This window comes from Halichoerus grypus, chromosome X, assembly GCF_964656455.1.
Source record: "Halichoerus grypus chromosome X, mHalGry1.hap1.1, whole genome shotgun sequence".
NCBI lineage: Eukaryota > Metazoa > Chordata > Mammalia > Carnivora > Phocidae > Halichoerus > Halichoerus grypus.
This window is the reverse complement of record NC_135727.1, coordinates 66,062,425-66,088,574: the sequence shown is the minus strand read 5'-3', so window position 1 is coordinate 66,088,574 and position 26,150 is coordinate 66,062,425. Positions and strand designations below refer to the sequence as shown.

The 26,150-nt window shown below is 33.8% G+C and overlaps 1 protein-coding gene across 6 annotated transcripts in view; it reads right to left on the bottom strand.

Moving 5' to 3' along the window:
- Window positions 1-26,150, bottom strand: part of LOC118544892 (transcriptional regulator ATRX) — a 303,532-nt gene that overhangs the window by 24,691 nt on the left and 252,691 nt on the right. For all 6 annotated transcript variants that reach the window (XM_078064338.1, XM_078064341.1, XM_078064339.1 and 3 more), the window contains 3 exons: window positions 19,883-19,991; window positions 3,946-4,123; window positions 2,426-2,620 (listed from right to left, as the gene is read on the bottom strand). In XM_078064338.1, the coding sequence (XP_077920464.1) occupies window positions 2,426-2,620; window positions 3,946-4,123; window positions 19,883-19,991 (482 nt within the window). The remainder of the gene's footprint in view (window positions 1-2,425; window positions 2,621-3,945; window positions 4,124-19,882; window positions 19,992-26,150) is intronic.

Sequence of the window (26,150 nt, the reverse complement as noted above, 5' to 3'; positions counted from 1 at the left end):
CCTGAGCCGAATGCAGACGCTCAACCGACTGAGCCCACTGAGGCATCCCTAGTACACTGTTATAAAAACCTTTTTTAAAAAGCACTAATATCTAAGTTATGGGAATAAAAAGTAGACAGTAAGGGGAAAAAAAGGACTAACATCCTTTTATTTTTATATTTATTTTATTATTTTCCTTTTGGGAAGAGCTGTGGGAGAGTTGAAGCACTTTGTGTTAATTTGGTATTCAATATTCCTTTTCCTTTTTGTTCTTGGGCAAAGGGTTATAGCACCAAAAGCAAAATACAGTAAGTAAAGTCTATAAATGAAAAAGCATGACACCTTTAACAACTCAGCATACCAAGTTATAAAACAGATGGTTTCTTTCCAGACATCCTATAACAATTAAATAGCATTTCTTTCCTGCTGGATTTTTAAAATCTTCTTTAAAGCACAGACAAGGTCTTGTTGTTCTTAGTATACCCTCACAGTACACCTCAAAGTCAGCAAATAATCGATAAATGTTTATCAAAGTAAACAAATAATTCCTAAAATCAGAAATTTACCATATAACAAATAACTTCAAAGCAACTGCCCCCTTTTAATGTGGAATGTTTGCTTCCTATCAGAAATATTACTAAGCATGATGTATTTCTTATAAAAATTGAAGCTTAAAGTTAAGTATAATTTTAGGAAAGATGCTAATTAGATAAAAATCATTCTCAAACTGAAAAGGGAAACTTCACTATCTTTAAAATTATAAACATAAACATATGTCCAAGTCCTTTAAAGAATACTTCTTGCCATACAGAATTAAGTAACTAATAAGAAAGCTGTTGGGGATACAAGAATTAAATCAAGGCAAGTGAACACTATGCAGTTGTTTTTAAAAAAGCAGAAGTATATGTACCAATATGGAAAGATGTTCAAGAAACATCTAGGTAAAAAGAACAAGTTGCAGAAGAGTACATATGATATGATTCCATTTGTGTTTGTATGTTTTTAAAGGTATATAAATTTACATACAGAAAATTTTCCAAAGTATTCAAGATCCTATTCACATTCTATAATAACATAAGAAAGCCAAATCACTATCAATTTAATATTTCATAACATTAAAATGAAACAATATTCTTTAAAGAAGTGTTTTAAATGTAACATAAAAACAGTAGATTTAAACCCCCATGTGGCCCTAAGCCATTATCAAAGGGATTTGATAGAGGTTGTCGCAAAAGCTCTTTTTTCTTAGATGCTCTATCAGTAAACTTTAAATGGAAGAATAGTTCACTGATTAGAAAAACAAAATATTTTTTATATAGACAAAAGACATTTTTAAAAAATTTCCAAATGTTTACCGTTCATGTTACTTGAATTGACATGTACATTAAAAGTTAACTGGAGAAATCACTGATTTATGTTAACATTAGATATTTATTACTATTACCTTTTGCTTTAATTAAATGTGTCCAACCATATGAAGAACTAAGATACTTAGGAGGTTTGGGGTTTTTTTGTTTTGTTTGTTTTTGTTTTTTAAACAAATGACTAAAGTGACTTTGGTAGAGTGACACCATAACCAGCTGGCTGCTTTTCCAATTCTCTTAACAGCTACATAGAACATTAAGTGCTTGAATTTGAAGCCAAGACAACAGGAAAAGCAACCCCCCAACAATTCTCCCTAAAATGGCTTTTTAGATTAACTAGAATGGGTTTAAATATATTTAGATCATTATTTTAGACCAGAGAACATATGGCTTTCTCTTATGTTTAAAAAGGTCAAAATTATATCTACTATCATAATAAATTTCTATACTAATCTAAATAATGTCTTTTTTAAAATCCGAGAACATCGGACCAGAAGACAGATATAGATACTACTCCTGGCTCTGCCACTTATTAGCTGGACATTATGAGCAAGTCATTGAATATCTCTGACCCTAGGTTTCCCTACTTATATAAAATATGAGGGCTTGACAAGATTACCTCTAAGCATCCTTTTCCAAGTATGAAAGTCTTACTTGCTTTGTGACAGTGAAATATATCAAGAGACACTTCTACTTGCTGATTCTTAACTGCTATATGACAGGAAAGAATGTTAAGGAAGAGATACTTAAATTTCATATAGAAATATTAAAATTATGTATGCCCTCTACTGGAGATTATTAAAAGAGAAACATACTGTTTCCTTTAAGGTTTCTACTCAGAAAGTTTTTTCTACAGGGCTGAACTTTTTACTTGGCATAAAATACGTATTTCAGATTACACTATCTTTTTGTGGTGTTATGTGGAGAACTGACCAAGCACCCTCTCATTGAAAGATGATTTTATTCTCTTTGGAAAATTCTGAAATACAGCCTTAGTCAAATGACTAACTTTCACCGTAATAGTAAAATATCTTTGGTCCATGGTAGGTTTTTTTAAAAGCTAATAATCTAAAGATATTTACCTTTGGCAGCATGGGAGTATCCCTCTTCTTCTTTTTTTCTGAATTAGGGTCATCTAATAAGTCTGGCTCGAAAGTATAAAGTTCCGTAAGCTCATTCATGGTAAAATGACGCTCAACCTGCTGCTGATCAACAACTCGAAAAGACAGTGACTGCTTAGTTACTTGCCGATCATAAATCTTATCTTCCATGGTTCCCTTTGTAAAAAGAAGGAACAATATATAAATAAATTTTGTACACATGAAACTTAATCAAGGAGAAATATAATTATTGGTTAATATAAAATAGCAAAACTTCATAGTAATATACTGCCATAAAGCAAGTTTTATTAGCAATGCTGCTTAATTCATGAGAGATTTCATCTGTTCACCATAGTTTACCTTGAGAAAAAAAGAAAAGTACATTACTGATAATCATCCTGTATTATCTGACCAATATACATTCAGGTTTTGCTTTATATATTTCTGTACTTAGTGGAAGTAGAAGAGTAGTTAGACACCAAGGTGAACAGAAATAAAGAAGTATATGAAATAAGATTTTAGAGGGTTATAAAAATAATAATTCAAGAAAGCAGTTTAATTCCTTCTCAGTGGAATATAATAAGCTCTCAATAATCACTATAAACAGCCTTTCTATCAAGTCTTACTTTCTATAATTTCAGGACAGAAAATTAACAAATAAAATGCCATAACTATTATATATATATCCTTTTAAGCCAGAATGTAAAAGAGCTTTTAATTTAAATGACAGGAAAGGGATTACACTGCAGTTTGCCAATTATATTAAGTACTAAAGAAGATCAAATGAGCAAGGATCGATCTACCAATAAAACTCAGTCTCTGGTTCAGAAGCCCAGATTTGGAGGCAGGTGGAGAGAATTGCATCTGTTCCCAAAACAGATGTACCAGTAAAAAGGCAACTTGATTCTATAAACCTGTATTACCTTATATTGCATCCACCTCTTTGATTTTACTCATTTTTCTTAAATTTCAGTTTGTTTTTTAATATCTGAGTTTATATTTAAAGGAAATGACTTTAATATTCTTTTCCTAGAAAGTATTAAATATCCTTTGTAATGATTTTTTGTCATTATAAGTTAATTTTTCCTTCCTATTTCCCCATATTTTTCAAATTAAGAGAGTATCTGGTAGTGACTAAAAACAATGATCATTTGACCTTTACATCTATAAGCAAATTAGATTAACTTATTTGCTTTTCTATGTATGCTAAGTAAAAGAACTATAAATGTTTAACTTTCCTGAACAAGCAAGAAAATTCTAAATCTGTTTACCCATGCAAATCCATCTCAATCTGAGAAAGTTGACATTATAGACATGGATGAACTACAAAACAGAAAATCATGAGAGGCCAAAATTGACTTCTGCTGCTTTATGATAGTATTAGGGTTGAAGTTTTCAATTTCATTTGCTTTTCTATAATGCATATATGTTTGGCACTCCAAAAACTATCAATTTCACCCAACCTTTCACTATGAAAAAAAGAATATAAACCGTAAACCTACCTGAGCTAAGAACCTATATACATACACAGGTTTAGTTTGTCCAAAGCGATAAACTCGGAATATACTCTGGATGTCATAAGATGGATTCCAAGAAGCATCAAATATAATCACTCGATTAGCAGCTACCAGATTAATTCCAAGAGATCCTGCTTTGGTGGAAATGATAAATAATCGTCCTCTGAAAATAAAAACATGCATAAATGCTTTAGTAATAAGTGCTTCAGAGATATTTTCATTATGATATGACTTTTAAATACTAAGGCAGTTTTTTGAACAATCAGGAGTTCAAAGAATTCATTTCTCACTTACTGAAGAAAACAAGACATGTCTAAGGGGTCAGGTTGTTGATTTATATGTGCAGGAAGAATCTTACTGCTGCAAAATGAAAGAGTCTGATTTAGGAATAAAGATATATCTGGAAAGCACATGTTTACAAAGTATTCAAGGTATATACAGATTCTCAATAAATGTAGAAAATCCATGTATAATGCAAAAGTCCATACTGTGTTCAGTACTGTTATGAGCAAGTACTAAGTACATCAAAATGAAGGATAGTGCTCAAGGGCCTAAGCGCAGTAGGGGTGAGTGATAGGCAATTATAATATAGTGTAATAAACATAGGGAGAAAAGTTAGACAGACGCAAGGTACTAAAGTAGCTAAAATCAAATCAAGAAGACAGAGGGCTCCAGGAAGGATGTGTTAAAAAAAAAAAAAAAAAGAAAAAAGACCAAAAACCATAAGATACCTAGGAATAAAACTAACCAAAGAGGTAAAAGATCTGTACTCTAAAAACTATTGAATGCTTATGAAAGAAATTGAAGAGGACACAAAGAAATGGAAAAACATTCCATACTCATGGATACGAAGAACAAATACTGTTAAAATGTCTATACTATGCAAAGCAATCTACACATTTAGTGCAATCCTTATCAAAATACCACAGGCATTTTCCAGAGCTAGAACAAACAATCCTAAAATTTGTATGGAACCACAAAAGACCCTGAATAGCCAAGGCATTTTTGAAAAAGAAAAGTAAAGCTGGCGGCATCATAATTCCAGACTTCAAGGTATATGACAAAGCTGTAGTGATCAAGACGGTATGCTACTGGCACAAAAACAGACACATTCATCAATGGAACAGAATAGAGAGCCCAGAAATGGACCCTCAACTCTATGGTCAACTAATCTTTGACAAAGCAGGAAAAGAATATCCAGTGGAAAAAAGACAGTCTCTTCAACAAATGGGAGTTGGGAAAACTGGACAGCCACATGGAGAAGAATAAAACTGGACCATTTTCTTCCACCATACACAAAAATAAATTCAAAATGGATGAAAGACCTAAATGTGAGACAGAAGTCCATCAAAATCCTAAAGGAGAACACAGGCAGCAACCTCTTCGACCTCAGCCGCAGCAACTTCTTCCTAGAAACATGGCCAAAGGCAAGGGAAGCAAGGGCAAAAATGAACTATTGGGACTTCATCAAGATAAAAACCTTTGGCACAGCAAAGGAAACAGTCAATAAAACCAAAAGACAACCAGAATGGGAGAAGATATTTGCAAATGACATATCAGATAAAGGGCTAGTATCCAAAATCTATAAAGAACTTATCAAACTCAATACCCAAAAACCAAATAATCCAGTTAAGAAATGGGCAGAAGATATGAAAAGACATTTTACCAAAGAAGACATACAAATAGCTAACAGACACATGAAAAGATGCTCAACATCACTCATCATCAGGGAAATACAAATCAAAACCACAATGAGATACTACCTCACACAGGTCAGAATGACTAAAATTAACACAGGAAACGACAGATGTTGGGGAGGATGCAGAGAAAGGGGAACCCTCTTACACTGCTGGTGGGAATGCAAACTGGTGCAGCCACTCTGGAAAAAACAGTATGGAGGGGTTCCTCAAAAAGTTAAAAACAGAACTACCCTATGACCCAGCAATTGCACTACTAGGTATTTAGCCAAAGGATATAAAAATACTGATTCAAAGGGGCACATGCACCCCATTGTTTATAACAGCAATGTCCACAATAGCCAAAATATGGAAAGAGCCCAGATGTCCAATGACTGATGAATGGATAAAAAAGATGTGGTGTGTACACACACACACACACACACACACACACACACACACACACACAGTGGAATATTACTCAGCCATCAAAAAGAATGAAATCTTGCCATTTGCAATGATGTGGATGGAACTAGAGTGTATTATGCTAAGCAAAATAAGTCAGTCAGAGAAAGACAAATACCATATGATTTCACTCATTTTTGGAACTAAAGAAACAAAACAGATGAACATAGGGGAAGGGGAAAAACAGAGAGGGAGGCAAACCATAAGAGACTCTTAACTATAGAAAACAAAGTGAGGGCTGCTGGAGGGGACATGGGTAGGGGAGGGGTTAAATGGGTGATGGGTATTAAGGAGGGCACTTGTGATGAGCACTGGGTGTTATATGTAAGTGATGAATTACTAATTTCTACTCTTGAAACCAAAATTACACTATATGTTAACAGAATTTATTTTATTTTATTATATTAATCACCATACATTATATCATTAGTTTTTGATGTAGTGTTGTTCATTGATTCCTTGTTTGCGTATAACACCCAGTGCTCCATTCAGAATTTAAATAAAAACCTAAAAAGTAAATTAAAAAAGGAAAGAAACTGATAGATTACATGCTGTGTTTTAACACAAGAATTTGTATTTCTGAGAATTTGGGAATGAATTAGTTGACAGGTTCATAGAAAACTAAGCAAATGTTAAAAAAGAAACCATTAATTGAACAAAAATGAACCTTGTGCATAAAAAAGGAAAAAGTAATCACAGTATTGTAAATGGTTTATGTGTGAATATTTACGTAGTCACAATAAAGCAAACACTCCAAATTGAGTTAGGCAAATACTACAAAAACATGCCGGGGAAATATATTAGGAAAAGTGTGTGTGTGCATGTAGGTAAATTCCCACCTTAGATTTTAGAAAGTAAATACCAGAAGAATTGCCAAGAGTTGAAATCTGTTACCTGGAGCAAGTCAGGTACCATGTATATGAAAGGGTTGGTCAAGGGTCTGGTTTTGATCTCAAGCCTTATAGAACCATTTTTAAAAAATATGTAAATATATTACTTCGATATAAATAAAACTAATTTAGAAAGATTTTATGTAACATTTTTTGAAAATATAAACAAATTTAAAGAAAAAAAACTACTACTCAGTTCCATTCCCCAGAAACAACTTCCTTTCAAATTATGGTATATTTCCTAAGGTTTCTTTTTCTAAGCATATATATTTTTGGTTTTCCATAGATATGATACCTCTGTATACAGTTTATATTATGAGCATTTCCTCAAATTTCTTGGTAAACATCATGCTTGGTAGCTAAATCATATTCCATTGGATGACTATATAATTTGTTTACTGTTGGCCAACTTAAGAGTGAGAAAATCCCTGGAATATAGTAAACTCTCAAAATTCTCTATAAAATGCCTTTATACACCAAGCCTTATTTTCTGTAATTTCATGAAGGGAAATAAATAACTAAAATACCATACTGATTACATATATAGTATTATAAACTAAAATGCAAAGAAGCTCAAAATTTAAATAACAGGAAAGAGCTTACAATTAAGAAAAATCCTGTAGAAAATAAAAACAGGTACTAAATTCATGTTTTATATTGATTTGGAGCTACCACATATCTAAGAATATAGGCTATAGAAATTAACAGAAATGCAAGAAAATACATTCATTCACACTGTTATTGATAAGAGCATAAGGTTGAAAATAAAGAATATGTACAACACAGAGGACTAGATTACACTCTGCCTATTCAATGAGTTACATTACCAATAAAAACCTATAATATTATGTGAAAAAAGCAGTATATAGAACATTATTAAGTATAACTGCAACTGCACTAAAAACCAAAACATATACATTCATACAATGTTAACAGTTCTTTTTGGTCAATGGAATTATGATACTTATTTTCTTCTTTATATTTCTCTGTAATACTACAGAGAACTGTGCTTTGTTTAATTAGTGGACATATTTAAGGGATTATGGACAGCTGGGGCTCCAAAATTATTCCAGTTATTTACATCTATTCCACACCAGTGAAAGGATCAAGCATATAGAATGGCATTAACTATGTAGGTTAAACACACACACACACATACACACACACACCAGGAAACACACACACACACACACACACACACACACACACACACACCAGGAAACACACACACACACACACACACACACACACACACACACACCAGGAAACCTTGTAGAGAACGTCAAAATTCTTTGGTATCTATCCAGTAATGAAGAGTTGAATGCATCCCAAGTACTGAACTAGACTGCTAATACAAAAGATGAAAAAATACCCATTCACTGCACTAAAGGAGTGCAACTACGAGACAAAAAACATATAAAACATATGCAGTCTAATTTACAATAATGGAGGTATTGATTTACATGGTATTGATGTGATCAATGACATATTCTGGTTTTTATTTTTATTTATTTATTTTTTTTAAAGATTTTATTTATTTATTTGACAGAGAGAGACACAGCGAGAGAGGGAACACAAGCAGGGGGAAGGAAGTAGGAGAGGGAGAAGCAGGCTTCCGGCCTAGCACGGAGCCTGATGTGGGGCTGGATCCCAGGATCCTGGGATCATGACCTGAGCCGAAGGCAGACGTTTAACGACTGAGCCACCCAGGCGCCCTGACATATTCTGGTTTTTAAAAGCACGTAAGTGGGAAGCAAAACTGTTTAATTTTGTGCCCAAAAGAAAAATAAAGAAACAAAGTCAAGTAAATGAGTAAGTATTAAGAATTATTTTACAACTATTTAACCTTTAATATTATTCAGTACAGAATATGTAAATCCATACTGAGATAAGCTAATCAGGATATTTTTAGATTTTCCTAATACTATTAAAATATACACTCAAACACAATTAAAATATGAACTATTTGAATAATGCTGCTATAAAACTTCTGGGTATGTGTTTTGGTAAAGACATGTAAGCATCTCTGTTAGGTATATACCCAAGAGTAGAACTGCTGGGTCAGAGGGTATGTATATAGCACTGTTAACGCTGAACAAATAGTTCCCCAAAGTGGTCATTCCAATTTACCTTCCCACCAGCAGTGTGTGAGAGTTCCAACTGCTCCAGATCCTTGATAACTCATGGTATTACCTGTCATTATTGTAACCTTTAAAAAAATTAGCTTAAGGTTCACAAGAATTTGTAACAGTAGTATAGAGAGTTCCCATGTACCCTTCATCCAGCTCTCCCTAATGGCACTAACTTACATAACTAGAGTACATTGTCAAAACTAGGAAATTGATGTTGGTACAATACTGTGAACTCAGGCTTATTTGATTTCACCAATTTTTATAAATGCTATTCTGTTTGGTGTATAGCTGTATGAAATTTATCATGTTTGTAGACTCATGCAACCATTACCACAAGCAGGGCACAAAACTGTACCATCACCACAAAAAAACCTCTTTTGTGTTATCCCCTAGTATTCACACCTTCCCCCCACCAACCCTAATCTCTGGCAACCACTTATCTGTTCTCCATCACTATAATTCTGTCACATTAAGAATGCCATATGAAAGGAATTATATAGTATGTAACCTTTCAAAAGTGGCATTTTTCATTCAGTATAATGCCCTTGAGATTCATCCAAGTCCTATGGATCAGTATCAATAGTTCATTCCTTTTTATTGCTGAGCACTATTCCAATATATAGATATAACACAATTTGTTTATCCATTCACATGTTATAAGACACCTGGGTTATTTCCAGTTTTTGACTATTACAAATAAAGCTGCTGCGAACACCTGTGTATAGGTTTCTATGTGAAAATAAGTTTTCATTTCTCTGGCATAAATTTTCAAAAGTGTGATTGCAGGGTTGTATAGTAAGAATATGTTTGTTTCATTAAAAAAAACAAAAACAAAAAACCTCCAAGTTGTTCTACAAGAGTGGCTGTGCCATTTTACATTCTCACCAGCACTGTGGGAGAGATCCAGTTTCTCTGCATCCTTACCAGCATTTGGTAGTGTCACTATTTTTTATTTTAGCCATTCTAATAGACATGAAGTTCTATCCTGTTGTGGTTTCAGTTTACATTTCCCTATTGGCTAGTGATGAACATCTTTTCAAGTGCTTATTTGCCGTGCATAGATCCTCTTAAATGAAATGTCAGTTTAAGTCCTTGGTCCATTTTCTAACTGAAAATTGTTATTTGTTTTCTTACTGTTACATTTAAAGAATTTTTATATATTCTGAATGAGTCCTTTATTAGATATGCTATTTGCAAATATTTTCTCCAAATCTGTAGTTTGTCTTTTCCTTTTCTTAACAGGGCCGTTCATAGACAAAAGTTTTTAATTTCGATTGTACAATTACTGACTTTTTTCTTTAATGGATTATATCCCTTTGGTGTCGTGACTAAAAACTCTTTGCCTACATTAGCTCCTGAAGATTTTCTTCTATGCTTTCTTAACAAGTATAATGTTTCACATTCAGATTTATGACCCATTTTTACTCAATTTTTGAATAGGGGTGAGGGTTAGGTCAAGGTTCGTTTCAGTCTATGAATAGCCAATTGTTTGAATTCCATTTGTTGAAGAGACTATCCTCCCTTCACTGAAACACTTTTGCACCTTTGTCAAAAACATTTTTAACTTGCATTTCTCTGATGTTTAAAAAGGTGAGCACCTTTCCGTATGTTTATTGGCCATATGCATACCATCTTTTGTAAAGTTCTTTTGAAGTTCTTTTCTCATCTTTCTATGAAACTGTCTGGTTTATCCTACTTATTTTTAAGAATTCTTTGTATTTTCTGGGTAAAAGTCCTTTTTGAATATATGTATTGAGAACAGCTCCTCCTAGATATTTGCAAATGACATATCCAATAAGGGGTTAATATCCAAAATATATAAAGAACTTATACAACTCAACACCAAAAAACCGAAATAATTCTATTAATAAATGGGCAGGGGATTTGAATAGACATTTTTCCAAATAAGACATACAGATGACCAATAGACACATGAAAAGATGCTCAACATCATTAACCATCAGGGAAATGCAAATCAAAACCACAATGAGATATCATCTCACACCTGTCAGAATGGCTAAAATGAAAAACACAAGAAATAACAAGTGTTAGTGAGGATGTAGAGGAAAAAGAACCCGCGTGCATTGTTGGTGGGGATGCACACTGGTACAGCCACTGTGGAAAAGAGTATGGAGGCTCCTCAAAAAATTAAACATAGGATTACCATACGATCCAGTAATTCCACTACTGGGTATTTACCCAAAGAAAATGAAAACACTACTGCAAAAAGATATATGCACCCCTATGTTTATTTACAGCAGCATTATTTACAATAGCCAAGACATGAAAGCAACCCAAACGTCCACTGATAAATGAATGGATAAAGAAGATGTGGTGTGTGTGTTTGTGTGTGTATATTACACAAATATATATATACACAATGGAATATTACTCAGCCATAAAAAGAACAAGATCATGTCACTTCAGACAACATGGACGGACCTAGAGAGTTTACTGCTAAGTGAAATAAGTCAGACAGAGAAAGACAAATACCATATGATTTCACTCGTGTGGGAATTTAAGACAAAAAATGAACAAACAAAAAACCAGACTCTTAAATACAGAGAACAAACTGATGGTTGCCAAAGGGGAAGTGGGTGGGGGAGGGGTGAAATAGATAAAGGGGATCAAGAGTATGCTTTTTTTTTTTTTTAAGATTTATTTACTTATTTGAGAGAGCGAGAATGAGAGAGAGAGAGAGAGAGTACATGAGAGGGGGGAGGGTCAGAGGGAGAAGCAGGCTCCTCGCTGAGCAGGGAGCCCGATGCGGGACTTGATCCCAGGACTCCGGGATCATGACCTGAGCTGAAGGCAGTCGCTTAACCAACTGAGCCACCCAGGTGCCCAAGAGTATGCTTATTTTGATGAGCACTGACTAATGCATAAAATTACTGAATTATATTCTATACCTGAAACTAATCTAACAGTGTATGTTAATTATACTTCAATAAAAAAATGAAAACAAACCCATAAACCAAAAAAAAAAAAGGTATGTCTGTATAAGCATAGAAACTTTAACTGTAGTTATATCTGGGCTACTGAACTGAATAACATTTATTGTCTTTGTGTTTTTCCATATTATTTTTAAAAATGAGAAAACAGATTCTCCTACTTTGTGGCTTGCATTTTCATTTTTTTTAAAAAAAGATTTTATTTATTTATTTATTTGAGAGAGAGAGAGCAGGGGGAGGAGCAGAGGGAGAGGGACAGACTCCACGCTGAGCGTGGAGCCTGACTCAGGGCTCAATTCCATGACCCTGAGATCATGACCTGAGCTGAAATTAAGAGTCAGACGTTTAACTGACTGAGTCACCCAGGCGCCCCTTGCCTTTTCATTTTTAATATGAAATTCCTTTGATGACTAGAAATTCTTAATTTTAATGAAGTTCAACTTATCTATATTTCCTTTTATGGTTTAGTACTTTTTGTGTCCTGTTTATGAAAGTTTTCTTTCTTTTTATTTTAGAGAGAGAGAGAGAACACGCATGTAAGAGGGGGAAGGGGCAGAAGGAGAGAGAAAGAGAATCTCAAGCAGACTCCCCACTGAGCAAGGAGGCCAACGCAGGGCTCGAACTCATGACCCTGCGATCATGACCTGAGCCAAAATCAAGAGTTGGACACTTAACTGACTGGGCTATCCAGGTGCCCCTATGAGTTTTCTTAATGCAAGATCAGGGAAATATTCTTTGCTGTTTCCTCCTAAAACTTGTTTTAGCTTCCACACTTAAATCTACAAACCACTTGGAATTAGTTATCAGGGAAGTACAAATTAAGACTATTAAGTCTTGGGGCACCTGGGTAGCTCAGTCAGTTAAGTGGCTGCCTTCGGCTCAGGTCATGCTCTCAGGGTCCTGGGATCAAACCCCATGTCGGGCTCCCTGCTCAGTGGCGAGCCTACTTCTCCCTCTCCCTCTGCCACTCCCCCTGCTTGTGCTCTCTCGCTCTCTCTCTCAAATAAATAAATAAAATCTTAAAAAAAAAGACTATTAAGTCTTACCAGTACATATGTATCATAACAGCTTAAAAAAAAGACATTGTCAAGTGATGATGACAGAGAACAACTGAAACACCTATGTGCTACTGGGGGGAGTGCAAATTGGTACAACTATTCTGGAAAAATGTTTTGGCAATATAAGCTAAAGCTGAAGATACATGTTATCTATTACTCAGCAATCTCACTTCTGGGCATATACCCAACAGAAACACACATACATGTTCACCAAATGAAAGAACAATCTTTAAAAAGTTGAATCTTTGGACTTCCACCTCTGGAAAGATGGGAGTAGACATACTGTTCCCTATTCCTCACAATAAGTAAAGCTAAAGACCTTGGACATTATATATAAAACAATCATAAGAAGTTTCTGAAAAGTGAGGAGGAGGAGACAGACTGGCTAGGGACCTTGGGTCCTAAGGAACAACATGGCACTGAGTTCCACTGGCTTTCTTTTTGTCTCATACATCCCAGAATGAGTACTAAAGAACCCAGCAACCTGGAAATGCCAGTGGATGCTGCCAAAAAAATCTCTAAGAAAATCCTGCTCTCTCTAGCCAAAGGACCAAAAAAGGGGCACCCTAGAAAGACAGAAAACTTTAAAATAAACACCACTCAATTCTAGTCAAACAGTAAAATGTGGTGCACCTCCACCCTTGTCACTAAAGGCTAAGTGGGGAGTTCAGACTGCTACCCTCACCTAGTTGTAACAAGGCATTGCCAGAGTGGTGTCAGAGAAGTCTGAGTTAACACAGTCCTCCCCTCAACCCAGCAGTGTCAGTAAAGACCATGTAGGGAACCCAGACATCCACCTTCATCCAGCAGTCACAAGAAAAACCCTCTCCCTCCCTATTAGGGTAGTATCCAAGGAGGTCTAGTGGAGAGTCAGGAATTATACCACAACCCAAACAGTAATGAGTTACCCCTGTAGTGTCAGTGGAGGCCAATGGGGGAGAGGTTGTAAATAGGCAATCCTAATCCTCCCAGCCAGGACAGGATCAGCAGAAGCCTACTGGGGAGACTGAACTCCCACTCTCAACTGACAGTAAATGAGGTGGGGCACCTCATCTTCCATCAGAACATGTGTCAAAAGAGGCCTGCTATGACAGAAGATTTAAGTAAGATCCACAGTCTCGACATTTTAGTTAAAATAGATCTCTGTCAGAGTAAGAACCAGTAAAGTCATAGTAAGAACCAGTAAAATCTCAACTTCAACGAGAAAAGACAATCAGCAGACACCAACACTGAGATGACATAAATGTTAGAACTGTCTGACAAGGATGGAAAAAGTAGCTACATTTATAAAAATGCTTCATTAAGCAATTATTAACACACCTGAGACAAATGGAAAAAAAACAGAAAGCCTCAGCAGAGAAATACAAGACATAAAGAAGAACCAAACAGAAACTTCAGAACTGAAAAATACAATAAAAAACTCAATAGATGGACTAAACATTAGAATATAAAGAACGGAGATTCAGGAACTTTGAAAACAGAGCAATAGGAATGACCCAATCTAAACAATAGGTAGAAATCAAATTTTAAAAAGCCAGAAAGACCAAACATAGGCTCAGGGACCTATAGGAATATAATAAAAGATCTAACATTCATGTCTTTGGGAGTCTTAAAAGGAGAGGATAAAAAAAGAGAAGGGGTTATAATAGTATTTGAAAGAAATAATGGCTGAAAAATTACCAAAATTTAGCAAGAAACACAAACTTACAGATTCAAGAAGTTGAATGAACCACAAACAGGGAAAACCCAAAGAAATTAATGCCAAGACACACCATAGTCAAACTTCTGAAACTAAGATTTAAAAAATCTTGAAAGCAGCAAGAAACAGGACCTACTGACAGGAAAGAAAAATGATCTGAAAAACAGAAGGTTTTTTAAAAATTAAAATATATTTAACATAAAATATTATATAAAATTAAGGTATACAACATATTAGTTTGATACATTTATATACTGTAATATGATTGCCACTGTAGCAAAAATTAGCACCTCCATCATGTTAAATAATTATCATTTCTTTTTACTGGTTGGAATAATTTCTAGTCTCTTAGGAAGTTTAATGATTATAATAAAATATTGTAGTCTACATTCACTTACTGGTTTAGCCACTATGAAAAAACAATATGGAGTTTCCTCAAAATACTAAAAATAGATCTACCATATGAGCCAGCAATTCCACTTCTGGATATATATACAAAAGAAATGAAAGTAAGATGTCAAAGAGATATATGCACTCCCATGTTTACTACAGCATTATCTACAATAACCAAGATATGAAAACAACCCAAGGGCCCATGAACAGATGAATGGATAAAAAAGATGTGATATATATATACAATGGGATAGTATTCAGCCATGAGAAAAAAGGACATCCTGCCATATGTGGCAACATGAATGTACCTTGAGCACATTATGCTAAGTGAGAAAGATAAATACTGCATGGTATCACTTATATGTGAAATTCAAAAAGTCAAACTCAGTAATAACAGGTTTTTCATAAGAAATTATGAAATCCTGAAGAAAATGGTACAACATTTTTCAAGTGCTGAAAGAAGAGAACTGCCAACCCATAATTCTATACCCATCTAAAATACTCTTCAAAAATGAAGAGGAAATCAAGAAATTCTCATATGAAGGTACTCAGAAAATTTGTTGCCAGCAGACCTGCCCCAAAAGAATGACTAAAGGAATTTCTCTAAAAAAGAATAGAAACGATAAAAGAAGAAATACTGAAACATTTGGAAGAAACAATAAAAAGTACCAAAAAAATGAGTGAATAAGGAAGATTTTCCTTCTAATTTTTCTAAATTGTGTTTAATAATTGAAGAAAAATTATTACACTGTCTGGTAATCCATTTATGTAGAGAAAACCCTTAAGACAATTATCAATGGGGAAGAGAAAGGGATGTAAGAGCATAAGGTTTCTACACTTCAATTAAAATGGTAAAATGATGACATTAGTTGACTATGATAAATTATGTCCATGTAATGTAATACTTAGAGCAACCACTATGAAAGTTATAGAAAGATACACTAAAAAATACTATAGATGAATAAAGTAACCCACAGGAAGGGTAAAATAAGAAATCAGAAAAAAAGAAAGAGAACAAATTGAACAAAAAATAAAATGGCAGCCTGAAGCCCTATATTAAATGTAAATAGTTGTACACCTTAAATTAACATAATGTTATATGTCACTTATACTTCAATTAAAAAATTTAAATGGTCTATATACACCATTTAAAAGAGACCAACAGAATGGGTAAAAAAACATGACCCAACCATATGTTGTCTACAAGAAGCTCACTTCAAATATAATGAAATAGGTGGGTTGAAAGTAAAAGGATGAAAAAGGATATACCATACAAACGACAATCAAAATAAAGTAGGAGTGGCTATATTAGTAAGAGATAAAGTAGGTTTCAGAGCAAAGAAAAACAACAAGGGATAGAGAGGGACACGGCAACCCTAAATGTGTATACACCAAACAACAAACCTGAAAATGTAAGCAGCAGAACTGAAAGGAGAAACAGACAAATACACAATTACAGTCGGAGGCTTCAACCCTCCTCTCTCAAAAATCGATAACTCAACTAGACAAAAATCAGCAAAGAAGAACATAACCCCATCAAAGAAGATATGATCTACATTTATAGAACACAATACCCAACAACAGCAAAATACACATTCTTTTCAAGGGCTAATATAAAATACACCAAGATATACCATATCTTCAGCCAGATAACAAAACATAACAAATTTAAAGGAACTGAAATCATACAGAACATGTTCTCTGCACAGAACTGAATCAAACTATAATAACAGCAAAATAATGCAAATCTCCAAATATTTGGAAATGAAACAACATACTTTCTAGCTATGAGTCAAAAAGGAAGTCTCCAAGGAAAAAAAATAACACTAAATTGAATGGAAATGAAAATACAACATGTCAAAATTTATATGACCCAGCTAAAGCAGTGGTGAGAGGGAAATTTACAGCACTGAATACTTACATTAGAAAAAAGGAAAAGTCTTAAATTAGTAATCCAACGTTCTACCTCAAGAAAAAATGAGCAAAATAAAGTCAAAGCAAGATGAAACTGAAAAATAGAAAAAAATAGAGAAAATAAAACACTGGTTCTTTGAAAACCCAATAAAACTGACAAACCTCTAGCAAAATTTTGTCAAACAAGCAAATACATAAATTACCAATCGCAACAATGAAAGAAAGGCTATCACTACAGATCCTGATATGCTATGAACAATTCTATACATAAATTTGAAATTTAGCTGAAATGAACCAATTCCTCAAAAAGCAAAAACTACCACAACTCATTCAATAAGAAATAATTTGAATGATCCTATAACTATTAAGGAAATTGAATTAGTGATTTAAAAGTTCTCCAAAAATATTCAAAGCTAGAAAGTTTCACTGGAAAATTCTACCAAAAATTTAAGATTAATCAACACAAATTCTACATCTCTTTTAGAAAATACAAGAACACTTCAACTCATTTTATGAGGTTAATACTATCCTGATGCCAAAATCAGATAAAGACAATACAAAAAAAAAAATGGATACAGACCAATATCTCATAAATATCCCCCAACAAAGTATTAGCAAATAAAACCCTTAGTATACAAAAAGAATTATACACCATGACCAAATGGGGTTTATTCCAGGGATGCAAGGCTGGTTCAATATTTGAAAATCAATCTACGTAATATAGCATGTAACAGGCTAAAGAAGAAAACTTATTAAAATTAAATGAGACAGGAAAAGCATCTGACAAAATTAAATACCCATTCAAATAAAAACTCTCCACAAACTAGGAACAGAAGGGAACTTCCTCAAATTTATAAAGAATACCTAAAAAATTATACAGCTAACAGTATAGTTAACCAACATTGAATGCTCTTAATATCAAGAAGTATGGAAGAATGTTCACTCTCATCATTGCTATTTAACATATTACTGAAGTTGTAGCCAGTGCAATATGGAAAGAAAAGGAAATAAACAGCATACAGATCAGAAAGGTAGAAAGAGTAAAACTATCCTTACTTGCAGATGACATAATGGTCTAGTAGAAAATCTCAGAGAATCTATTAAACAAACTCCTAGAATAAGTAAGTGAGTTCAGCAAGATCACAGGTAATAAGATCAAAACAAAAGTCAACTGCATCTCTTCATACTAGCAATGAACATGCAAAAGCCAAAATTATATCATATACAGTCATTCAGAAAAATAAAATATCTAGGTGTAAACCTAACAAAACAAATACAGGACTTATTGTTGAAAACTATCAACACTGATGAAAGAAATAAAAGATCCATATAAATAGAAAAAATATGTTCACAGGAGGCTCAATATAGTAAAACTATCAGTTCTCCCCAATGCTAAGACATTTAATGCAATTACTATTACAAGCCTTGCAAGACATTTGTAGATATATGAAGATTCTAAAATTTATATATGAAGGCAAAGATATTAGACTAGCTAAAACAATTTGGAAAAAGTAGAATAAAGTAGGAGATATCACTCAACCTGTCATTAAAGCTTACTCTAACAGCTACAATATTCAAGACTATGTGGCAATGACAAAAGAACAGACATACAGACCAATGGAACGGAACAGTGAACCAAGAAATAGACTGATTTTTCACAGAAGTGCAAAAGCAATTTGGTGGAGGAAGGATGGCTTTTTTAACAAACGATGCTAGAGCAAATGGGTATCTGTAGGCAAAACAGGAGAAAAAGAAAAAAGTGAACTTGACCCAAACCTCACAATTTATAGAAAAATTACCTCAAAATGCACCTCAGACTTAAATATAAAATATAAATTGTAAAATGTAAAACTATAAAACTAGAGCAAAAGAGAAAATCTGTATGAACTAGCACTTGTGGAAGAATTCACAGACTTGACACCAAAAACATAATATATAAAATTAACAAACTAGACTTGATCAAAACTAAAAACTTTTGCTCTGTGAACAACCTTGTGAAGGGGATGAAAAGACATGCTGTAGACTGGCAGAAAATACTGGCAAACCACATACCTGACAAATGACTCGTATCTAAATCACATAAAAAATTTCCAAAACTTAACAAAATGGGCAAAAGACCAACATTTCACTAAAGAGGATATAAAGATAGCAGATAAACATATGAAAAGACTGCTCAACATAACCAGCCATCAGGGAAATGCAAATTTAAGACACAATGAGTTACCACTACATACCCATCAGAACAGCCAAAATAAAAAACAGTGCTAACACCAAATCCTGGTGAGGATGCAGAAAAACTTGATCTTTCGCACTTTATTGGTGGCATTGTAAAGAAGTACAGCCACTCTGAAAAACAACTTGGCAGTTTATTAAAAAACCAGCCACTTACCATGCAACCTAGCTATCATACTCCTGGGCATTTATACTAGAGAAATGAAATTGTAGGTCTACACTAAACCTGTACACAACATTCACAGCAGCTTTGTTTTTTTTTTTTAAGATTTATTTATTTGAGAGAGAGAGAGAGAGCAAGCAAGCAGGCAGGGGGAGGGACAGAAGGAGAGGAAGACAAGCAGACTCCCTGCTGAGTGGGGAGCCCAATGCGGGACTTGACCCTAGGCCCCTGAGATCATGTCCTGAGTTGAAATCAAGAGCTGGCCGCTTAACCGACTGAACCACCCAGGTGTCCCAGATTTAAAATTATTTTTTAAAAACTCTCTGTGCAAACAAAAAATGTTTCCTACCTCACATTAGTTTCATCATTAAATTCTTCAGCCCATTTTTTCCTTGACTGTGCAGTAGTAGAACCATCTAAACGGTAATAATCAATGTTTCGCAGCCACTTCCCTTCACCTGAAAATTTAACAAGAAAAGAGAGATTTGATATATATTGTTCTGCTAGTAATAACAGATTTTCTTCCCTGCTCACCATTTAAAATCTGGTTATATATATTTTATTTGCATAGTAAAATATAAATTTTTTTAATCAAGGTGTAATTCACTATATTAACAAATAAATTCACCACAGATTTATTTCCAATAGATATTGAATAGCAAAGGTACTTTAAAAAAGTATTTCATCACTGGGAGCCGCGCACGGAGAGGTTCTGAGCCCGCAAGGCAGAGGTGCCACCACGAGACAACTTGCACTGATATGTTGTTGATTTGTTTGCATTGAACTCATGGCCAGCAGTGCTGTAAGTCATTCCTGAACCCAGCCTGTCCGCTGCTGTTCTCTGTAAGGTGCATCGCAGCCTCCTGGTACTTAGGAAACTGGACAACACTTAAACGCCAGCCTAAAGGCCACTTGAAACCGAAAGATTGCCACCAAAAAGCTCAAAAATGTGAAGACCATAACACTAAATAGGCTGTGGAACAGAAGCTTATTTACTGGATCAGAACTGAAACAAGAAAGAAGGAAGGTATCATCTTGTCCCACCTTGACTGGAAGTGTGTTTCTCAGGCAACTCGAGTTTTTTGCCACTCAGCACGTGTTGGCGAATAACTGCTGAAGTACCGCAAGTATTGATTTTGGAGTTACAAATAAATTTAGCAGAAAGGCAAATTCACAAATGTGGAATCCACAAATAACAAGAAAAAAAAAGTATTTCATCTACATGTGAATTTCTTAGAAGATTTCCTTGATTAGAAACCTTTAAAACTGTAAAAAGAATATGGTTAAACTGCATTATGTTCATGAAGCTTGCTTTTAATTAAATCTGTAAATGTCCAGGTCTCCTCCCTTATTAACAAGTTGATACTGATCAACTTTTGGACAGTGAGGTGAATATTTACCCAAGACTTACATTAAAACTAAAATACCAAATTAAGTACTTATGATATTTTTATATTTTATTATACATAATTTCCATTCCAGTTCTTTTAATTGTAAACATACTACTACTATTTCCCCTCCAGAGTCACATCCTAGAATCTTAACATAAAAACAAGAAGTTGACAAAACTGAGATTTAGATCTTTCAGCAAACTTTTTATTTAAATTTAGTACTTAGTTTAAAAGGTGCTTTTCAACATGTTTATTACTTACCCGTATCTTTACTTATACTGAAAACTTGTAATTTCCTTGCTGGAAATTTGGCAATTGGTAAGAAAGTCTATTTATTTATTTGTGATTTTTATTTCTTTCAATTGGAAAAAAAAGGCATACACAGCTAAGGAAAAAAGAATTTGAGATAGATGGCTGGATAAAAAAGAGGCTGGAGTCACATTTCCATTAATTGTTCACCTAACAGGGTAATTATTAAAGTTAATATGCTAATCATAAATTAATTAAATATGGTATTAATATTTTTAAAGTATTTCAACATACTCACCTTTCTCTGATAATACAAATGAATAATCTGTACTATGAATCCAACACTTAAAAAGTGATAAAGTCAGCACAGGTTAGTCACCAAAATTATACATTTTTTAAAAAATCCCAGGTTCACCATTTATTAGCATTTTCATTTAGAAAATGTGAAAATGTGTTTATCTTTAAAAATGGAGCTAGCTGAGCACCTACTGTATAGGGTTACTGTTTTTTAAATGAGCTGATATAAGAAAAAAAAACCGTTAGAACAGTGCCTGTCACACAGTAATTAAGCTCACTGAGTACTTAATATTATCATCCAAGATCCCACATCAAATTATGTATGTCTCTACTAGGGCACATTTATATGTGATCATCCCTATAACATGATTTCCTGTAATACCCCTGAACCTAGTTCAGTGTCCAGTACACAGCAATAGTAGTAGTAGTAGTGACACAAAGGACAAACTGAACTGATTAATAGTTAAAACAAATGTTTGTTGAAGATAATTTATTAAATTAAATATAAACTAACAACCATATGGAAAAATATTCAATCTTGCCAGTGGTCAAAAAAGTACAAATTAAAACAATGACAATTGTTTTTACCCATTAAAGATGGGGAAAATGTAATTATAGTACTACAGGTATATAGTAAAATAGGCATTTTCCATTTATTCATGATAGTAGAATAAATTGATATAACTTTTCTGGTACTTTGTCTTTCAGATAATGAAGCACTGCCAGAACACAGAATTGAACTAATAAAACTAATAATAGATAACAGAAAAATCCATTTAAGCCAACATTATACTTAACCATACTCAAATCAAGGAATACATATATACACTACCCATATATAGGTTAAAGACATATCAATAAGGAGGGGCCTTAGAAACAAAGAAGGGGGTAGTGATAAAGATTAAAAAGTGCCAGTGTATACCTAGCACTTAAACGTAATGGGAACATAAAAAATGCATCACCAGAGCATGATTCTCTATGGAAAATAACTAAAGAATATCCAGGTAAGGGCAATGTATTACCCTGCCAGTTCAGCAAACATTTACTATGGACCTACTACATGTCCAGTTCTGTGAGGGACATCAGTAAAGCCTTGCCCGATCAATTTACATATTGTCCCCCAAAACTGCCTATCACCTTTAAAGTATTTCATTATTTCTCCATTGCATTTTTAAACTATACATTTCCTGTTTGTTTCTTATTGGTCTTCTCTAACAAAAATGTAGCCTCTAGGAGGTTAGGGACATATTTTTTTTGTTAGCTTCTTTATCCTTAGCATCTAGATTGTGCCTTGCACGTGGTAAGTACCCTATACTTACAAAATGAAATAAACCCTGGAATACTTTATGGGTTCTGTAAACAGCTAATTTGAGGTGTGCTAATGAGGCAGTGGCTTGGTGGTGACTCTTAACCCCAGTTAGGGAAGGAGGAGTGATCTCTTCACTTCTTTAGCAACCCAGGCCCAATGTACTAATATTCCATGTAAGATTTTGCTTGGGAAAAAAAGGAATTCTACTCTTTTTTACTAGGTAAATGTCTTAGTAAACCAATGACATAGTATATGGTATGGTATCAAATAAAGAGCAAATGTTCCTTTTCAATTACTACAGTGACCTAAGCAACCAATGCACCTGTCTAAAAATAAAGATACCACCTGCCTACAGCTTGCACAGGAGGTTATTAGGGTTTTATTTCCTAAAAAATTATTATATTTAAAATGAGTACAATAAGAGAAAATATTACCAATATTATCAACAGGATTAGAAAATTAAAATTAAAAACAATAGCACTATATTCCAAGAGTACTCCAGGTACCATCAGACAAAAAAAGAAAAGATCACAATACATTTTTTCACAGAACTAGAACAAAGAATCCTAAAATTTGTATAGAACCACAAAATATGCCAAACAGTCAAAGCAATCTTGAGAAAGAAGAATAAAGCTGGAGGTATCATGCTCCCTGGTCTCAAACTATACTACAAAGATATAGTCATCAAAACAGTATGGTACTAGAGCAAAAGCAGATACATAAAACAATGGAATAAGACAGAGAGCCCATAAATAAACCCATCCATATATGGTAAATTAATCTATGCCAAAGGAGGCAAGAATATGCAATGGGGGAAAAAAAGCCTCTTCAATAAATGGTGTAGGGAAAACTAGACAGCTACACGCAAAAGAATGAAACTGGACCACTATCTTACACCATATACAAAAATAAATTCAAAATGGTTTAAAGACTTGAATGTAAGACCTGAAACAATAAAACTCCCAGAAGAAAACATAGGCAGTAAGCTCACTGACATCCATTTTAGCAATATTTTTTTTTTGGACCAGTCTTCTCAAGCAAGGGCAATGAAAGCTAAAATAAACAAATGGGATTATATCAAATTAGAAAGTTTTTGCAGTGAAGAAAACCTTCAACAAAACAAAATGGCTATCTACTGAATGGGAGAAGATATTTGCAAATCATAAACCCAATAAGGGGTTCAATTCCAAAACATAAAAGAACTTACACAACTTAATATCAAAAAACCCAAATAAAATGATTTAAAAATGGGCAGAAGACTTGAATAGACATTTTTTCAAAGACAACATAAAGATGGCCAACAGGCACATGAAAAGATACACAACATCACTAGGCATCAGCAAAGTGCAAATTAAAACCACAATAAGGTATCACTCCACACTGCTTAGATTAGCTATTATCAAAAAGACAAAAAATAACAAGTGTCAGCAAGGATGTTGAAAAAAGGGAACCTTTATACACTGTTGGTGGGAATGTAAAATTGATGCAGCCACTATGGAGGTTCCTCAAAAAATTAGAATAGAACTACCCCATGATCCAATATTCCACTTTTGGGTATTTTTCCAAAGAAAACGGAAACACCAAATCAAAGAGATATATTAACCCCTATTTTCACTGCAGCATTATTTACAATAGCTAAGATATGGAAGCAACCTAATAAAATAAAATCACACACACACACACACACACACACACACACACACAGAGAGAGAGAGAGAGAGAGAGAGAGGAATATTACTCAGCCATAAACAAGGATGAGATCTTGCCACCTGGCAACAACATGGATGGACCTAGAGGGTATTATGCTAAGCAAAATAAGTAAGACAGAGAAAGACAAATACTATATGATTTTACTCATATGTGGAATCTAACAAACAGAAAGACAGAAAGAGACTCATAGTTACAGGAAACAAGCTATTGGTTACCAGAGTGGGGAGGAGTTGGGGAATGAGCAAAAAATGTGAACAGAATTAAGAGATACAAACTTCCAGCTATTAAATAAAGTCATGGTATGTAATGTACAGCATAAAGAATATGGCCAATAGTATTGTAATAACTTTGTGCAGTAAACACATGGTAACTAGACTATCATGGAGGTCATTTCATAATGTATAAAAATATCAAATCACTATGATGTACACTTGAAATGAATAGGGTACTGTGTGTCAGATATACTTCAAATTTTAAAAAGGCCACAATTATAGCCTCCTTTTTGAAAGTATTTCTTCATCAAAAATAGGCTTATATCTCAATAGCTGTTAAAAGAAAAACAGGATTCTGATCATTCAAATAACTACATAATTATCCACAGAAAAGATATAAATAATAAAAAGATTCCCTTTTATTAGAAAGGAAACCTAAATGTAGTCTTTATATTGTTGGTAACAAGGTAACTGTCAACTTTAATATTTATGTATCTATTTTTAAAGTTTTATTTATTTAAGTAATCTCTATACCCAATGTGGGGCTCAAACCCACAACCCCAAGATCAAGAGTTGCATGTTCTTCCAACGGAGCCAGCCAGGCACCCCTCAACTTCAATATTTAGATAAAGAAATATGAGTACTGTAAATAGTATTCATAACATACACTGTATTATGATTCTCAAATAGAAAAATAGTATACCCTAAAATCACCATTTTACATGGAAATTTAACCAGAAGAAATTTTTAAAAATCTACTCTCATCAAGGCACCTACAGTAGACTACCTGTAATAGTGAAAAATTGAATATAATAATCCTGATATATAATAATGGAGAAATAAGTAAATTACGATTTTACTGGACAGATGACTGTAGAGCTGAAAGTGACAGAACATCATATATGGAGTGACATCAAAATGTTTATGAAATCAGTGAAAAAAACAAAATTTAATTTATGGGGAGAGGGACTTCTGGTATGACAACATACGGAGCTTCATAGACTTGCTCCCCAGCAAAAGTGAAAATTTTAAAATGGCGGTGATGGTTGCATGGTAATATGGGTGTACTTAATGCCATAGAACTATACACTTAAAAATGATCAAAATGGTAAAAACCTGTTTCCCTTCCTATCTCTCCCCTCCCAATTTGGCTTTTTTCCCCCAATTAATTGACTGATTAGGGGAAATACGGTTAAGGAGTTGTCTGAGATAGTTTGAGGCAGAGAGATTAGAACAACTTCTTAAATCACAGAAATATTGCCCCTCAATTTCCTGGACATTTAATTTTTTTTGTCTTTAACATCTGTATTCACCATTAGACTATTAGCTCCTCAAGAAAGGGACTACAACTGTGTTTCCTAGTCGTTGGCAGAACAGCTGGTAGGTACTCATCAAATTTTTTTAAATTTAATGTCCATTAACTTTATATATAAATCTGTCTTATAGAGT